Here is an 18648-nt window from a genome sequence, read left to right as displayed (position 1 = left end):
TTGTATCATGTGTTTGTCCTAATTTTGTGGTAGAAATACAAAAAAAAAATAGAGTTTGTCGATCAGGAAAAGGCGAATTTTGCATAAACCTCACGTTGCAAACAAAGCAACCAGAACTATTTCAAAGATTTTTTCTTATTAATCTTTTTGGCCTTTGTTCATCAAATTTTCATAAAACATTTTCGATAAAATATATAACTTCTAGTCTGAGATGTCGCTTAGATGTTTTCATATTTGAAAATAGTTGTAATGTTATTGAGAGTGGCGGAGACATTATTGCCCGTTTTTCTAGTCAAACATTACATCAAACGTTGCATTTAGTCATTTTTTTTCACATTTATAAGGGTACAAAAGTTACCTACATTAATAAATGTATCGTCATTTTTGTACCTCAAGGTTTGATTCTTTCGTTATCTTTTGGTATGTTTTAAATTTTTCCGTCACACAAATCATGTTACTTATGAAAAGTTGATTTGAAATTTTAATCTTCACTAAGTAAAGGGCAACGTTGAATAAAAGATTGTAATGTATTTTATTGTGGATATTTTATTAACATTATCATCATGCATCAAATTTATGTGCTAATCATTTACACTTATAACTAACTATACATAGAAAAATAACTTAACTAGGGGGCAGAAAATACATTATTTTGTTAAATTATACAACTAAAATTAAAATAAACGGACTTTAACCTAAAAGCAATTTAACACAAAATCACTATCGCACATAACTCTCAGAATAAATTAAATTAATTTAGATTACAACGCCATCTAGTATCGAATGGCCCGCTCCTTAATTTTGATGCAAGACAAGAATTAAAAAGAATACAAATTAGAATAAACGAGACACAACACTCACGAGTTACGTATTAAATTTTGGACAATTATCAACGAATAACATTAATTTATTGAAACATTAGACAAAAGGTTACCCAACGGTCATTTCCCCCTCCCCCTTATACTGAATTCACTAACCTTCTGATTGCTTCCACGCTAATTATTTTCACCATTTTCCACCTATCTAACAATGCCTTTGTTAGATCCTAGCATGAAAATACATCAGATCAAAAATGTTGCCATTCTCTAATAAACAATATTTAGTACAGTGCCTAGTTAGGCATCGCTGCATGAGAAAATTAATTTTTATCAACATTTTAATCATTAAGATTTTCATGCTAGTCCTGACTGATTGGGTCATGAGGGTGTGCGTTCATCATAATCTATTTACAATCTCCATGTGCATCACTAGGAACCAGCGGCCATGTTGCACCTCTTAACGCCCTCTGCCGGTTCGGCAATAGAAATAATTTAAAGGAAATATGATACTAAGACTAGTCTCCATTAAAATAATTTTAACAATATCTTTTTGAAGTGCCATTAATTTACATTGAAAGTTTTAAGTACATTAATTATTAGAAACTTTGATTCGTTAACAACATCAATTCGACTAAAATTATTTTATACGAGCATAATTTTAAATGTCGCTCAGACATTTTGCCTACTACCGGTAACTCTTCAACACTAGCCGAATTATAAATTCTGAGAGCGCTCCCTGCCATCGCCTGGTCCATTCATTACCTACTATTATATTTATTTATTATATAATTAAAAATTTTACAATAAAATTTGTAACCTATAGAACGAAATTTCCTAGAAAAGGAAAGAAAATGTATCACGTTTGAACAAGATCAGCGCAGTGGCCGATTATATTATTTTAATGTAAATATTTGTAGATCCAAACTTACACTATTTGAATTTAAATAGAATTTGAAAAATGATTAAATAACGACTTTGACAGCGACTGCGCAGATCGGGCCCAAATGGCGTGAGACAAAATAAATAAGTTAACCTATATTATATTTACAAAAGCAAGAAAATAATTTCGATAGTCCTTTCGAGAATTTCGTCTAACTATGTAAAATACGAATAAAATTTCCACTTTTTACGTAATTATTAAATCGTAATCACAAGAAACGGGCACTGGATTTGTTCAAATCATTGAGATCCTTTAAAATCAAAAGTACTGTTTACACTGGGTACGGGGCGGAAAACAAAATGTTAAGTAGAAGCTGTTTTATAGTATGAGTCTGCTTTCTGACGGTTCCACACTTTCACTTAGCACCCATTTTCTTTACGTTTCGTTTCATTAAGGCTTCGCTAACCCTTATTTACTGGGGAGCGAGCAGTCCTCGGCCTCTCCTATTTCATATATACTTAACTGCTAATAAATTATTGATATATGTTAACTTTAATAATATAGAAAATATCGCATAACAATCGGTAGTTGAGGGAAGGAAGCGAGGACTGCCGGAGTCCCAGCTCGGACGTACGTCACTAAACTTACCTTCTTCTATCCATAGACAAGTAAAACTATACAATATTGTACGTCTGTAACACAGGGCACCGCAATCAGATCCGATCCGGTGAAGGTAGCGTGCTTTTAAGTTACTGTCAGCTTAGGTGACACAATACGCTCAAGTTTCGACAACCGGATCAGATAAGTTTGTGGCACTATAACCTGTCTGTGCATCATTTGATGTATCTCAACGCGTACTAGACTACAGCTTAACCGATCTCTATCTAAAAGTATTATGTTTCAATTACATTGGACCACAAATCGTAATTATTACTATTATTTATTCAGGTAACAAAAATGGGGTCTCGAACTAGCGTTGTGGGTATCTGTATGTTACATTTGTTTGTAACGGATTACTTGGATATGCGGTGAAATGCGATGTTCATTGATATGTCACAAAATAATTCGAGAGCCCCGTCCAACAGCTTACTAACATAAATTTAAATAAAACAAATAATCTAGATCGTGTTCTAAAACAGCTCACTTACAAGTAAACATTAATTTGTAATAATTAAGACATTAACGCACAAATCACTTAAACTATTCGTTACTAACAGAAAGTTGGCAGTAGGTTTCAGTACTTACATTCGTATAATTCACGTGGAATTTGTACAAACAACTAAATAATATCAATAGAAAAATTCGGCTTTGTCGGCGTCGGACTTTTTGTGGAAATCTGTCAAACGACCTTAAAACCATAAATAAATGCGGAATGCACTTGATGAGTACTACAATATAGTTTTTTAATTATCTGTGAAGACTTCCGACTCTGTATTTCGTCTAGCTTTTGACACAGATTACGGGATTTAGGTTACCTACATTTTTAATCAAGGTGCATTCGCAGTTATTAAGGTCGGGCTACAACAAAGGAACAACAGCTAGATATAGATTTACATAATCGATATAATAATATATAAACGTGTGGTCTTTAGTTTGTAACAAGAACTTGCAATGGCTATAAAGCACCAAAGAAATACATAATTAACTTCTGAAGGAAAATATGTCAATTTCACTATAATATAAACATTTTGTTGCGTAAATATTTATTTAATAAAACTCTTATTTAGACTATACTTATTGCATATTGTAAACTGTTTCGAATAAATTGTATAATCATATTAATATGTGTTTTGCGTAGTTTTGAGGTAGGAAGTTATGTCGGAGGCGACGATATACGTACAATATACAAACATCAATACAAACTTTAAAAATTCGTTTCAACATTTTACAAAATTCACTCCATACCGTAAACATCTAGCAAATTTAAGTGTTCCTTTCTGAAATTCCCCTAAAAATAGATATATAAATGTTTGAGCAATTAATTTCGTCTCTTCAATGTAAATATTCAATACATATTCGATCTGGATAATGTTAGAAGCGATCGTAATGCATAGAGAAATATAATTTACTAAGTGAAAATTTAAGAGCGAAAATAACTTGTAATGTCCGTTAGCAGAGATTCTTGCACTTACGCGAGCGAGCAATCTATCTCGACGATATCTTTGGGCACATCGACGAACTGATACACCAGCCTCTGCCCGTCGACCTTCGCGAGTATCCCGCGCTGGTAGTAGTAACGCAAGGCTCGGCCCATGGTCTCGTAGTTCATATCTGGCTTGTTCTTGTGGAGACCCCACAGCCGAGACACCGCCTTCGAGTCCACGAGTTTGAACACGCCTTTCTCGCGGTTTGTCCACTTAATGTACCGCGGGCAGTATTCCCTGTCCTGGAGGAGTTTCAGAAGGAACTCCCAAAGATAAGTTGTGGATCCCTCGCGACTCTTGCGTTTGACTCCGGGCGTGGGTGGCCCGTCAGGTCGCGGCCTCTTCTTGGGCTTGAGTTTATTGTGATGGTGGTGCCGCTGGTAGTCCCCGAAGTCAAAGACGGAATAGGGGAGGTCATCATGAGGGAGGGGGGGCGGCGCGGGTGCGGCGAAGTGGTGCCCCCCTCCCCCGCCTCCATACCCGTAGCCGTAAGGGTCTCGCTCACCCACTGACACTGGAATTCAGAAAAAGTATAATTAATAACAAGTTTTTGAAAGTTATGCTTACGATTCAATTTAATGATGTTCGTCTCTAGGAAAATCTAATTTCGAAGCTCTAATAATTAGTAAACTTTCACATTGTATAGATTACTTTATATTATAACTAAATAGTAAAGATTTCTGGATCATTTTGTCGATTTCAATTTAACCAAGTATTTTTTATCTCCGAGTGGTAAACAATATGTATCTAGAAAGGAAGTGCACAGCGATATTCACTACCAATAAAATGTAATTATATAAAGTGGGTTAGAGTTATGACACTCATTTAAAAGGAAGTCATTTATTTAATCATTTTGTAATACGGTATCTTCGCTGTAGGTATACCTGCGATGCTAGCTTGTTTTATAAGATCAGTTTTAATCTCTATGGTTGTTTGTCTCGTGGTAGATGTTATGGAGCTTTAGAAACAGAATAAAATTTGTATTCCAATTTCAGTCTCTATTTTTTTAAATATGGTCTGGTTCAAGTTCCTCATATTTACTGGCACAGATAAAAAGTATGCGTTACAATTAACTTTTTTATATCATTATTATTTCAAATATCACTCCTTTTTAATTACCAATACCAATATTAAGGATGTAATCACCGTATCAATGTTGATTATAGCTAAAATAACAAAACTAATTGATCTAGACTTCACACAGCGAGATGTCTAGCGAATGTTTAATAACAATCTATTGTAACAATACAATGTGTAGCGGAAATAAATTCATTTTGTTTCATTGTATTGATCAATTCGATACAACTGAAAAATCTTATAAATTTCTTTTAATTTATAATTTAAATTATACATTATTTTTACATTGAAGTCTCTCTTATTTTTGTTTTTAGCACTTAAAATTAAAAATTATAACTTATTATAGGTATATATAGCATATTAAATGAAATTGCACATTAAAGCAATTAATTATTTTTAAATTTTCATTTAAAAATAATATATTGTAAGACTTATGATGTTTATTATGACGAAGACAGACAAGAGGGCTAAACCTAAGTTGTATAGGTTTATCAAGAAAAACATAAGCTTAGCTGAAACTTGGCTATACAATGCGTGTAATTTTGAAAGTGAAACTGTGACATGTATAGAGGAAAACGTGGCTCGGCTCGCCGGCTATTGGGGTCAAGGCGAGCGTTTGACGCAATCTAATACTCGCTATCTAACCGGCTAACGCTTATCACTCTTATTTTTCTACAAATAAACTTTAAGATAGGTAGTACCTTAAACACTGGTTTTATTTAATAGATAACACGCAAACAGTTGTTGACAAACACTTACGAGCAACAAATAAAATATAGTCAACCGAACAAAAACTACAGAGCTACAATCGTCTTTGATTGCTGGAGGATTGGCTCTATGAGTTGGTACAGCCAGGTATGGGATATACAGTACACGACCCGCGTGTACAGTGTTCAAATATGGCATAAACGTAAGAAAAACTAAGTAAAATGCATAAAAATTGTACTAATTCTTATTGGTTTGTAAGGTAATTGTAATAAAAAAATGCGAACGAATTTTTTTTGCTTTTTGTATTATATTCTGAAAAGTTTGTATATTCAGATTTAAACAATCTAACAAAATTTATCTGATGGGCGCTCAAATAATAAGTTGTTCTACAACAGTTGTCTATCAAGAAATTCGGAGAAATATAAAACTCGAGCTCACACTTCCGACCTAAAAACATTTACGTAGATGAAAATAAACGGACTTCAGGAATACAAATATAATATTATATTATAAAGTTATATTAGAAGCGCGGAATAAAGACGATATAAAAATATCCCAAAGAGTAAATGTGTCAGTAAAAGCCGTTATTTTTACCACGTGCTGTATTTGTCATATTTCTCCTAAATATAAATTATTTTAATTGTAATGGAAGATAGTTATGTAACACAAAGATATAGTATTTTTAGTTTCCGCGCGGTAAACATTAGACGTCATACGAGCTTCCACAATCCGCCATATTCTTTCTAATATTATCTAAGTCGCACATTTTCGCGCGACTTATCATCGGTCATTCACCTCATTGACACGTGTGTGCGCTCATCAAATAACAATGGTGTATGCCTAATCTATGACTTAAATTCAAGTAGAGGTATTTGTAATCTATGACTATGGAAATAAAAATCAAACAGGTTCTCTATTAGTGACAATTTAAGTAATAAAAGAAATACTTCCAAATATTCTATGTATGTATTGATATAACATTGAATTGAAACGAAGATAAAATTATTTATTTTCACGATAAAGATAAAGTGTGTATCGTATTTATAATTTTACCTAATAATGGAACGTAATTTTCAAAACAGAATAAAAAATAAATAAATCAGTTTACGGCATGAAATACAGAAATAACAAAACTAGGTTGCTTCAGTAGCCTGCGTGTTAATTGCGAATGAGTGAACTACTTACTTAGTAAAGTTTTTCTAGGCGTCAGATGTACTATTTTACCAAAATAGAGCGATAGCCTACATTCCAGGTAATACTGGTCAATGATAGAACATACTTAGTACGTGTGTCTATTACAATATAAGGTAAAACAATATGTTCCACAAACTAAATAAACTGTAGATTCAAATATCGATTTTATTGGCTAAGGTGTCAAAGAGGCATTTACTATTTTTGATCCAATGGAAGGCAAGTGCATTGTAGAGTTAAAGTGTTTATTTATTAAAGTTTACCACATCATATACATAGTACTAAATCTACGGCATATTAATTACAAAATCTTCCATCTAAAATGTATGACAGTTTAAGTAAACATAAGTGTTACAAAAAAAATATAAAGAAATACAATTAAAATACAGCATAGCATACAATAAAGTTACCAGAAATTTTTGGTAAAGCAGAAAAAAAAATCATCAGCAAAACAGCGAAATAGGTTCGAGATAGGCACCCAACAATGCGTTCTCTAAAACCGATCAGCCCACTACCGAAAATATCCAGCTCCGGATAAGCTGTTTCAATCCGTTAAAATCGCGAATAATTTTGGAGAAGGAATTTGGAAAATATTGCTGATTTTAGACCTAGAAATGAGTAGGGGACTACAATTTTAATATCCTGTAAGAATTCACTGCTCTGTATATGATTATTTAGCAATTTATATAAGAAGTGTAAGTGATGAAGTTAATATATTTCTAAAAGTGATTAGTGTTTATAGGTATAAAACAAGAACCGCTAACAGAGTTAGGCGTCTTATTGGCGGTTATTTACATTTTAATGAACCGTTTCCATGTACGCCATAAAATCCCTCTCGAGCCTGGGAAGAGTAACAAAAAAGTAAAAAGCGGAATATCAGGCTATATTTAGCCGAACACATCCTACTGGTTCTGCAGTATCAAGGTTGCGCATACGGGGTACTAGACAACCTTAGGGTTGACAGAAACCTATAAACAGGTAACACTATATGTACTCTTGAAATACAAAATGACAATTTTTTTTATACAACTGATATGATTTCGTAACCTGTTGATAACACATTACTAGAATGTACATGAGACGAAAAAAAATGGCTGACGAGGGACACTATATTTCTTTAAAAAATCCTTATTAATATTTTATAATTACAGCGATGTAAGAGTGTTAACGCGAAGTTGAGATACAAAGAAAATTGAAAAAGTCTAATAAATATTGAATATTAAGATATAAAAGTGATTTGCATGGCTGACGCACAAACCGTGCAGGCCAAGAAATGGAGAAAGAAAGAACACATTACTAATACAAAGTCCTGTCACTACGGCTTATGTAAAAATACATTTGACCTGAAGGAGCCAGTCTCGATAACTAGGGAGCTGGTGATCATTTAAGTATATTATTTTCACGTATTTCGTATTGATAGGAATTAAAGTTCGGACTAATACAACAAAATTTTCATAATTCAGGTCGTACTTGTAATGTTTGTGTATGCGTTAGCTTTGTTGTGTATGTATTTGTTTTTTGGCACATGACTATATACATTTTATATAAAAGTATTTACGGACGGCTTCTTGTTCATTATACACATGAGGCATATAAAAAACTGCATTTTTCATCAGTTATTTTCGCACGCAACGATAACGGTGATCCCTCGACAGCCCTAAGCTTAGCTATGGAGAATGCTTCAAAGTGGACTCTAAAACAATGCCTATTGGTTTTATTGCAGGATGCCTTAGCCTACGGGAACCGGTCCGGGACTCGCAAGAAATAGGTTACCTACAGACCTCTTATAAACACGGCTCGGTAGCGGTTAGGATACATGATATTGGCATTATTAATTTCTATAAATTGTCGTTGACTTGGTGAATTTGTTAAAACATTATTTTTGCTAATTACTAAACGTTTTTAGCGTGGTAAACAATTGAATAAGTTATTCCTTTTCAGAATACTTTTTAGCTTAAACATCGCAGTATGCCTGAAGTACAATGAATAGATTTTTCTTTATAGATCCGGAGGCAAACAATAAATGTTGAGTCGCTAATGGACATTCTCAATGCTAGAGCTTGCGAGTGCGTTGCCGTTTTTTAAGTTTTACGCTCTTTTCTTCAAGAAGCCTAAGACGAATTGATTCGTTAATACTTCAGTGGGTAGCTGGTTCCACATAGTGGTCCTATGTCTCATCACGAACGATCTATCTACGAATGTGTAACGTCGTTACACGATTTCCGTATCAGTCATATCTTTGTATACATCAAAATTATCATTTTCGCAAATTGTTATCGCTGTAAAAGTATTAGATAACTCGTGTTCCTCGCAGCAACAGTAAGTTGTTTGCGAAATTTTCTATAGTTTTGAGTACCCTATCTTGGCGGAAGAGATAAAATTTGCACGGATTACGAAACATGTGATTATTTGCAAATATTGCCAGTGATAAAAAACAGATAACATGGTGCGTAGTCTCAGAAATGAGGGCGAAATTGGCTCCTGTATGGTCTTTCTAAATTTCGATTTACGTTTAAGTATGACGATATGAAAAATCTTTTTAACAACTGCGTAAGCATTTATGCGCTTTAAACATATTTCAAAAGGAAACGGTGACTGAAGCCATATTAAAATTCAGATAACGTCTGATTCTAGTTTATTGTCATGCAAAAACAATGCATTTTTATGCACTGATATCCTCCCATAGACAAGTCACAATGGTTATATAGGACGTTTTCCTGCGCGACCGGAAAGCGGTGTGCGTGTTTCTAAGAGTGCATACACTGCCTATGTGTGCAGACAGAGGCAGGACCAATGACCAGGAAATGACGCCGCCGGTTGACCTTCACACACACACACACCGCATCCCTCAACTCCCGCGCATCCCGAAGATTTCGCTCCGCGGTTTTATTCCGAGAAGCGTTTTATTACATTATAATTTGCTTGATACATTTGAATTATGATACTTTTAATGTTTCTTAAGATATTTTTCGTTTCTTTATATTAATAACAGTGGTAAACAACTGATATTTATTATTCCAACGTTCTACATATTTTTATTGTAAATAAAATACGGTTTTCTTTAATATAATACTGCAATAACTTCAATACGAACTCCATACGAGAATTAAGATATGAAAGTTTGAGTGGAAAACAGATTTAGCTCAAACAAAAGTTTGACTAGAGATATTGATTAGTTCTTGTTGATGTAGGCCTGTGGGTCTTGTTAAAAGTTTTTCGTTGAGAGGGAGATGTTGAAAGTAACCCTTAAGCTGTGCTTTGTGTTAGTTTTATGATATTGACTTTGGAGCCAATTTGTATACAGTCCGCGTTTCCATTCCAAAAGATGGTCTCCTTATAAGTAATATGAACCTAGATCCGATTACAAATTATATATTAATTATTTTTATAATAATACATATTTTTAGGTTTGGGCATCAGATTTCTGTATCTGTTTCATGATCATTTGTCAATCTAATAGGTAAGTAGGTGATCAGCCTCCTGTGCCTGACATACGCCGTCGACTTGGGTATAAACCAAGCCGGTTTCCTCGCGTTTCGAGCGAATGTTAAATGCGCACATAGAAAGAATGTCCAATGGTAGGCAGCCGGGGATCGAACCTACGACCTCTGGGATGACAGTCGCACGCTGAAGCCACTAGGCACACTGCTGCATATATCAATTATATAGTGATTCAAAAAAAAACATTTATATGACATATAAAAAATGAGTTATGGTAATTTATTATATATTGAACTAGTTTTTCTTCCTTCCTTATGACCGTTATTTTCCGAGTACTTTTTCCTTTTATAAGGGAAAACCATGCTGTTCTACCTTGTTTCTTCATTGATTTTTATATTATCACCGTATTACTAATACGTACCTAGTTTTGAAATTGTCTACAGATTTTTATGTTTGAAATTGTTTCTGTCCTATCATATAGAAATATTAATATACATAATATTTATGCATTTAAATGCGCCTGCACATGACTGGTGATTATTGCAAGTATAACGTCATTCTATTGTCAAATGACGTCATCTGTAGATCGATCTATTGATGCACTGAGTTTCCTGTCCACTATTGATTTAATTTATTTAATATTATTATATTGTTTTAATAAAATGAACATTATTAGTCCAACTGATAACTCCGTCAAATGTACGAAAATATGTATGTTTAAATCACGGTCATTATTTGTTTTTTTTTAATATGATGTATCTAATGTTGTACGTGTCCAAAACCGTTTCGTGTAAATTATATTACACTGTGTTATGCTTAACTGTGTATGACTAATGCATAAGTTATTATTTTTAATATTAAGCCTATTTGAAAGTACACACGTGGGGCCTATTAAACTCCATTTAAAAAATATATAACGCTTGCGATTTCATGTTGGATTTTCTTCACCACTTGCAAAAGCTGTTTTGGAACAAAATTAATCTAAATGGGTATGGGAAGTATGTTTAGACTTTAGAAGCATATTTCTCCCGTTTTGCCATTACGTCAACTTACTTATTCATTATTATGGTCTGTGCAGTGAAGTGTCAACTTTCATTTTGAAAATTTATTCTATATTCAAAATGTTCAAACGCTAGCGCGCGAAATACACATTTTTCGTTTGTCACATTCGTCACTCATTATCTAAATAGGAAGTCGCTACTTATCTATGTCATTATTATCCAACGCTAATGCACAGAACGTGATAATATGAAACAGTTTTTATCTAATATTGAACTGTATGTAAATTCTTGGTTTCCTCATGTACAATATTTTGCTGTATTTTAACCTCTTTCTAATAAATATAAATCCGCAAAATTTATAAATACATTTTTATAGGTCTTTGAATTAGGTAAGAAGTGTCCTCTACAAGCAAAGACATTTTTATTTTATATACTCTGATGTCTTCTGCAGGTCTGTATTTATTTTTATTATCACTAGATGGCGTTAAAACGTGACTTCATTAAAAATGTTTTCGACTGTTATTAAATACATTAATGCAATTTGATAAAAATTAATTGCATAAGAAAAAATTGTTTTCACAATATCCCGTAGCAATGAACTTATAAGAGATAACTTTCATTTAAGCGGGAACATCGCATAGGTATCCACAGAACTGATAACCCCTGATAAAGCTATCGGCCTAAACTTTTATACCAAATGCAAATATAGGGGTGTCAGTAAAAAGTTTAAGACTGCTTAATAAAAAATATTAATAAGAGATATGGCGTAAAAATAGCGTGTTTCATTAGTTTTTTTTCTCGGAAATCATTCTGTGTTTCGCAATAGAAACGTGATTAGGCATAGACAGCGAACTTCTAAATTTGAAATAAGAATGGTTTTTTTTTAATCTAGAGAATTACCTATAACGTTTTAAAATTTAAAAATACGAATTCAAAATTTATCACAGTTTTTAAGTCCTTTTTTAATTTTCGTTTTCTATGTGTCACGTCCCACCAGCCCTATGCAGCACTGGCCGGATGCACTTATCGAAGTGAGGCACGCTTGTTTGCGCTGTATTTAGGCCGCTCGATATTGTGGAAGGTCAGGATCGAGGCCAGGTTCAGGAAGATACAAGAGCCGGCTATTTTTCTACAATTGCGCAACTGATATTGAATTAATAAACAACAGCTTAATTAACTTATACTTTCTACTTAATTAGGAATAATTAATTTGAGAAGCGATAATGTCATACTTATAAGAGACAATTGATTTTGTAGACCTTTCCCATGTTAGCTAATATGCCAATTATTTCGCCGTGAAACAACCCTATTGAAAACGCGTCAATTTTCAAAATATTGTCCTATCAAATAGTACAATTTACTCATTCATGTATAAACTAGTAAAAATACAAAAATAAAAATAAAAAAGTTTATTGTGTAGTAATTGTGATAAATTAAACAAGCGTATAATCGCAATTTTTCCGCTGCAACGTATCTTGTTTGTCGACTTCGGTTATCGAAAACTACTTTTATTGACAATATGACCTCAACCTGCATATTGGGACGTCGAAGGTGATTTTGCCGAGTTCGTACACCCCGCTTACGTAAACATATATAACTAGAAAATGTCACCTTTTAACGTACAGTAAATCGCCGAGGTCAGGCACAATACGTCAAGATGAGGTTATCAAATATTCGGCTAAAGAATGTTACATTGTATTAAGTCAGTTATTAGAAACTGATTGTGTTTACGACCAATTTTTGGTTTGACATATTTGTTATTTCTTTACATTAATATTTTCGGAATAGAACAATTTAAAATTTAAACAACTTTTATCATATTTTCTTCGAACTATCTACGAAATTGTAGTGAAATACTGTAACAATATATATTTTCAAAACATGGAAATTCGTATAGACTGAATTGAAAGTGCAAGCGGGGGGATCGAAACGGGTGCGGGGGAGTTGTCTCAGGGTGCGGGAGGGGGGTTGCAACTGTTTGCGCTGCGCTGTGGTCAATGACACGGCGACATTGCATCAACGCGCGAAGGTCATAGTTCCCCCCCGGCCCGCACGCCCCGCGCGTCCTAAACAACGAATTCCTGCACTTCCTTGCAAATCGCCATCTTGGATCAATCAAGAGGCGTTCGATTTGTTCCTTTATTAACGCTTAAGTTTTACTTAGAGTTGGTATTATTAATATTTAATCGGTGTTATGTTTAAAATTATGTGCTTTGTTGTGTGGCTGATATAAAAAATAATGAGCGTATTACTTTTAAACCAATTAGATAATACATAGTTGTCGATTATGTTCACAAAAAATCAAACAATGTATTTCATAAGTTCCTGGTGTTCACAGTAAATACTACTAGGATATTATTTTTGCGGTCACTGAGCGGGAAGTTTCTCACTTAGATAAGATTTCTCTTCCAACAATAATATAAAACGCAAAGGAAGAGGATTTTATTAGCAGTTTAAATATAGTAAATGGTAGCCAGCCGCTCAGATTGCGTGATGTTGGGCATTTTCGCCTTCCGTTCATCTTTATAGTGATTTCCTGTTGCAGTCCGGGATGCTTTTATTGGACGAATATTCTGGCAACTGACATTGTTCAATACACAGTAGTTTCAAACTATTACGTCATTCTTTTATGTTAACAACAATAGCAAAATTAAAAGATTAAAATGAAAATTAACGGTGTGATGTACCTTTTACCACTAATAAAGTTGTTTTTAGTTTATATCTTTGATTGTTTTAGTATCATATATATAAAGTAAATAGACGACTGTCATACAAGAGATGTTCTTATAAGAAATAAGAGCTACATGAGAATGAAGAGTCGCAATTAGATCGTTTTACGTCTTAGTTTAAGTTTTATTGTGGTTCAATTTAAATGTATCCGCTTATATATTAAGGTACAATGAATGTAAGAGACTTATAAATAATAGATAAAGATAAAAATTATGTCTAATGTTACCTATAGGACAATACGAATAAGGGTGCAAGAATGTCTGGTAAACTTTGTTCATAGTAAATTTGGAGGGTCAAGGTTCGATTTCCAGCAAGTTGCTCCAATCGGCCCTGACTCCGGAATCAGGCCGGAACGATACTACTAATTATCTACCAATTGATAACTGATTATGTTTCTATTTGTGTTGGATTTATTCTTTGTTTACGAGTTTTAGGAGGTTTATAATACTGTAATTAATAGTATTAGTAATTAAATAACACACTACAATAAAACACAATAACAACTTAGTAAAACAATGCAAAAAGACAAGTTGTCGAAATAATGCTTGGTTTTGATTATGGTTTTTAAACGCTTTTACTGTTCTCCGTAAAGTAATAATTTTATTGATATTTTCTATTTCATAAATGAATCACAGTCTTATCTTGAGGAAAATACTTATGATATTAAAGATAAATTAGTTGTTCCTGTTTCGAAAGCATGATTTCCTCTGTAAATCGTAATTGGTCAAATTGAATTCTTGTTTTTATTATTATTTTGAATCTCACTATTGCCGCCATTTTAAATTAATTATAACAGTTTTCGTTCTAATTTTAGCCGTCCTATTTTCCCACGGCCCAGGGCCAGTGGGATGTCGCTTTTGCAACGCCACTATACGCTGGAATTCTTCGGTTTGGCAGCGGACGGCGCGTAAACATATTGCGAAATATACATTTTAAACAGTTTTGTAGGGCTGTCAAATACATGAAAACATCTCATAAATCAAGACATACTTTAGTAAGCTTTAATATTAATGTGTTTTAAAAATTCTGTAGTCGTAATTGTAAAGACAGAGAATCTTAAAAGAATTTCGCTGTTCGTGCTTACCAATTTTTTTAAATTGAATACTTAATAAAAAGAGTTTAACAACAAAATATCAATATAATAAATTACACCATGACACCGACCGGTTTGTTGGGTTGATATTTCCTTAAATTGACGTTGAAAAACAAGCATAATGAACTACTTAGTTTCTGCCCGTGGCTTGCGTCTTTGGCATTTTACAATCAATTCAATCTCCTAAATTTTATTTTAGAACAGCCAACAAAGCGAACAAAGTTGGAGGAAAGACTCTTGTACTCTAGCATATTATTTTCAAGCATAAAAGCCGAAAACATATTCAAACTCAAACTCAAAATATCTTTATTCATGTAGGTAAACAAGTACACTTATGAATTGTCAGAAAGAAGTTAAATTAATTGTAAATTTACATTTACTACCAGTTCGCAAGTCAAGGGCGTAGAGCGGGTAAGAAGAACTGGCAAGAAACTTTCCGCCACTCTTTTTAATCGCCAAGTATTTTCATACAAATTGTTAGAACTGGAGCAAATCAATCCCAAGGATTAGGATCATTTAATTATTATTGTAATCATATAGACACATAAGACTAATAATATTTGAAAATAATATTTTCTATTGAAATCGCTAAACCGGATGCAATAAAACTGTGCATCCCTGTGCCGAGTGCAGCGGGACGCGGGGCTGTGCGGACAAGGGGGGCGGAGGGGAATCTATTTATGCAGCGCTATGCGGCCTAACACTGACCTGGTTAGACACAATCACAAGGATAGCCACACTGCAATCCTCTCGATTCCCCTTACGGGATTCGACAAAACGATACATTCGTTGATATAAGAACTGTTTTCATCAACGAATTGTCCTTGCAATAGCTTTTAAAACTTTATTTGCTTTGAAGTGCAGACTTATCGAGCTTATAAGAGGAATATAATTTTCATATAAACTAGTTTAAGAATAAAGATGTTAACAACTGTATACGTTTTTCGGAACAGAATATCATGTTGACCCAATTTCGATCAACCCACTTCCCCGGAAACCTCATACTTCTTTTACGATAGATATAAAATCGGTGGGGGCAGTCGAGGCGGCCTATATACGCGCTCCACTGGTTTCCTGCCTGTTTAAAATTATCCGCTCATTCCCGGCGAAGCGAATATGTCCTTCACGGCTCATAGCTCCCCTACACTCGCAATAACCACACTTCCCTGACTTGAATGCAGTTTCTAAGACGAACTGTTCCAAGCAAAAGCTGTAATTATCACGATTTTATTCTTGAGCATCTAAATGGGCCATACAAACTTATTTTCGCGTTTATATCATTGTATAAAATATAGTTAGTATGAATGCCGCTCGACTATAAATCACTTCGTTTGAAGACACGTGATTAATGTTGCTTTAATTTTACTAGTATTTACAATTAAGTTAACATTTTTACGGTCGGTGAAACATTATGACTGAGATAAAGATCTATGTCATGTAATCATTATATCATTAATGTAATGTCTTTATAAAACTAAAGATTCACTAGACGTTTTGGATGTTATTACAATATGTTTCGGAAGGAAGATGGCGACTGCGGTGAGCGTTCATTGCGAAACAGCGCGGCGCGGGAGCAGAGCCGTGCGAAACGGCGCAAGGTGACGCACTTCGTTCATATTGATGGTGGGTGTGATTCAGACGGACGATTCTATGCGGTTTTGCGATAGTGGTGTTACGTCTTCTATGTCACGTACACACTTGTTTATCCTCGTAAGAAAAGCAGAATACCTTTAGGTTCGCCAGCCCATGGTTCCCGAATTCGGCGGTCCTTTCGCTTTCAGCGGCGCGTGCGCAGCGACAAGGTCGCGGGCCGTTCAACTCGGATGCGACGCGAGTTGCGACACCGAAATATGTAATTGTAGAGGAGTCGAGGCGTTTGCCAGCGGCCGCTCGAAGTGGGTCGTGTTGCGCAAGCCCACCGCGCGACAGATGGCGCGACTGTCTTCCTTGTACGGCCACAGATTAAACAAAGACAATATCGCAATACACGAAAGATAAAATTGTCCACATCATTATTATGATAAGCCTCAATCGTATACTTCGGGACAGTCCTATAGAAAAGCAAACCCTTTACAATGAAAAGGAGTTAAAAACGGAATCCAATAAGACAAGGAAACGGCTTACGAAGAAGTGATGATGTAAGTTGCGAATGTCAATAATAACGCCTCAGTCCCCCAGCGATCAGCGCGGCGAAAATAGTCGCCAACTATTAATATGAGCGCTAGCTGCACTGCCCTTGAATCGGGACGATCACCTCGCGCACACTCCTGCGCGCCGCACACAGACACATTAGAAACGCACACGCGCTCACATTGCAGAATAGACGCAATGCAACGTTTATTTTAATTTCCATTTCGTTTGCTCATATGAATGCAGCGTACGCGCTGATAACAATACGTTTCGTTTCAGTTTGTTCGTGAAACATTCAGGTCAGAGAAAAACAACGCGTCATCATTCTAGCATTATTTGTTTGCGTCTATTATGGGGCTTCAAAAAATATTATACTTAAGAATACATTTAGATCTGGTGTTACAATATTGATTACACGAGTTTAATATTTAATAAATGTGTAAAAGTACTAACAGTTTTATTAATTACCGTAATACTAAAAATAGTTTTAAGAATTGTTTGGTAAAAGATATTTGATGTTCATCATTGAAAAATACCATATTTTAAAAGTTCAAAAACACATGACGCAATTTCAAATCTCTTGGTAACGTAAAATCGTCCGTTAACGAATTGAGCAACGGAGTCAAGGTTTCGATTAAACCCATCTTGATAAAAACCCAAAAGCATACATTTACGTATAAAAAACCAAAAGATGGTTTCATGAAATGACAATAATTATAAAACTCAATACAAATAGATTTTCCATATGCATATGTTGTAATGTTCTAATATTAATACTGTTGTGTTGTGTTACACATATTTGATGCGGTAATTTATTGCTTTTAAAATTAAAATAAATCAACAACAACCTTTTTAGGTGTGGGTCTCACATTTCTGTTTCTGTTCCTTGATCATTTGTCAATTTAATAGGCTAGTGATTAGCCTCCTGTGCCTGACACACGCCGTCGACTTTTTGGGTCTAACTCAAGCCGGTTTCCCCACGATTTTTGTCTTCACCGTTTGAGCTGTTAAAAGCGCATTTCGACAGAAAGTCCATTGGTGCACAAGGATCGAACCTACGACCTCAGAGATGAGAGTCGCGAAGAGCCATTACTGTTATAATTTATTAGGTTATTATAAGAAAAAAAATATGTGTATCGATGCATTCACGGCACTAATTGTTTGGCAGAATTCCGTCTAATTAAAATAAATGACGTACAGTACGATTTCCGCCACATGAGCTCGTACAATCGTGGCATACAATCAGGTTTCGACTGCCCAATCACAGTAAGGTCGCTGGTTTCGCCAGCTGACAATGGCGCCGAGGTTTCGCAACCGTTTGCAACATAAAATTTCGTATGTGGTTACCGCAACGATTCACGCGGAGCTTCAGTTGGTCAATGTCTGAACTATCTGATCGCTATTGTTGCTTCTTGATTCTCGCTACTGCCTTGTG

General features: G+C 34.6%; 1 protein-coding gene across 6 annotated transcripts in view; it reads right to left on the bottom strand.

Moving 5' to 3' along the window:
• Positions 1–526: 526 nt before the first annotated feature.
• LOC125048496 (ecdysone-induced protein 74EF) overlaps positions 527–18648 on the bottom strand; it is a 144827-nt gene continuing 126705 nt past the window's right edge. For all 6 annotated transcript variants that reach the window (XM_047647197.1, XM_047647194.1, XM_047647199.1 and 3 more), the window contains one exon: positions 527–4356. In XM_047647197.1, the coding sequence (XP_047503153.1) occupies positions 3827–4356 (530 nt within the window). In that variant the 3' untranslated portion in view covers positions 527–3826. The remainder of the gene's footprint in view (positions 4357–18648) is intronic.

Source organism: Pieris napi, chromosome 3, assembly GCF_905475465.1.
Source record: "Pieris napi chromosome 3, ilPieNapi1.2, whole genome shotgun sequence".
Lineage (NCBI taxonomy): Eukaryota > Metazoa > Arthropoda > Insecta > Lepidoptera > Pieridae > Pieris > Pieris napi.
This window is presented reverse-complemented; position numbering and strand designations above follow the sequence as displayed.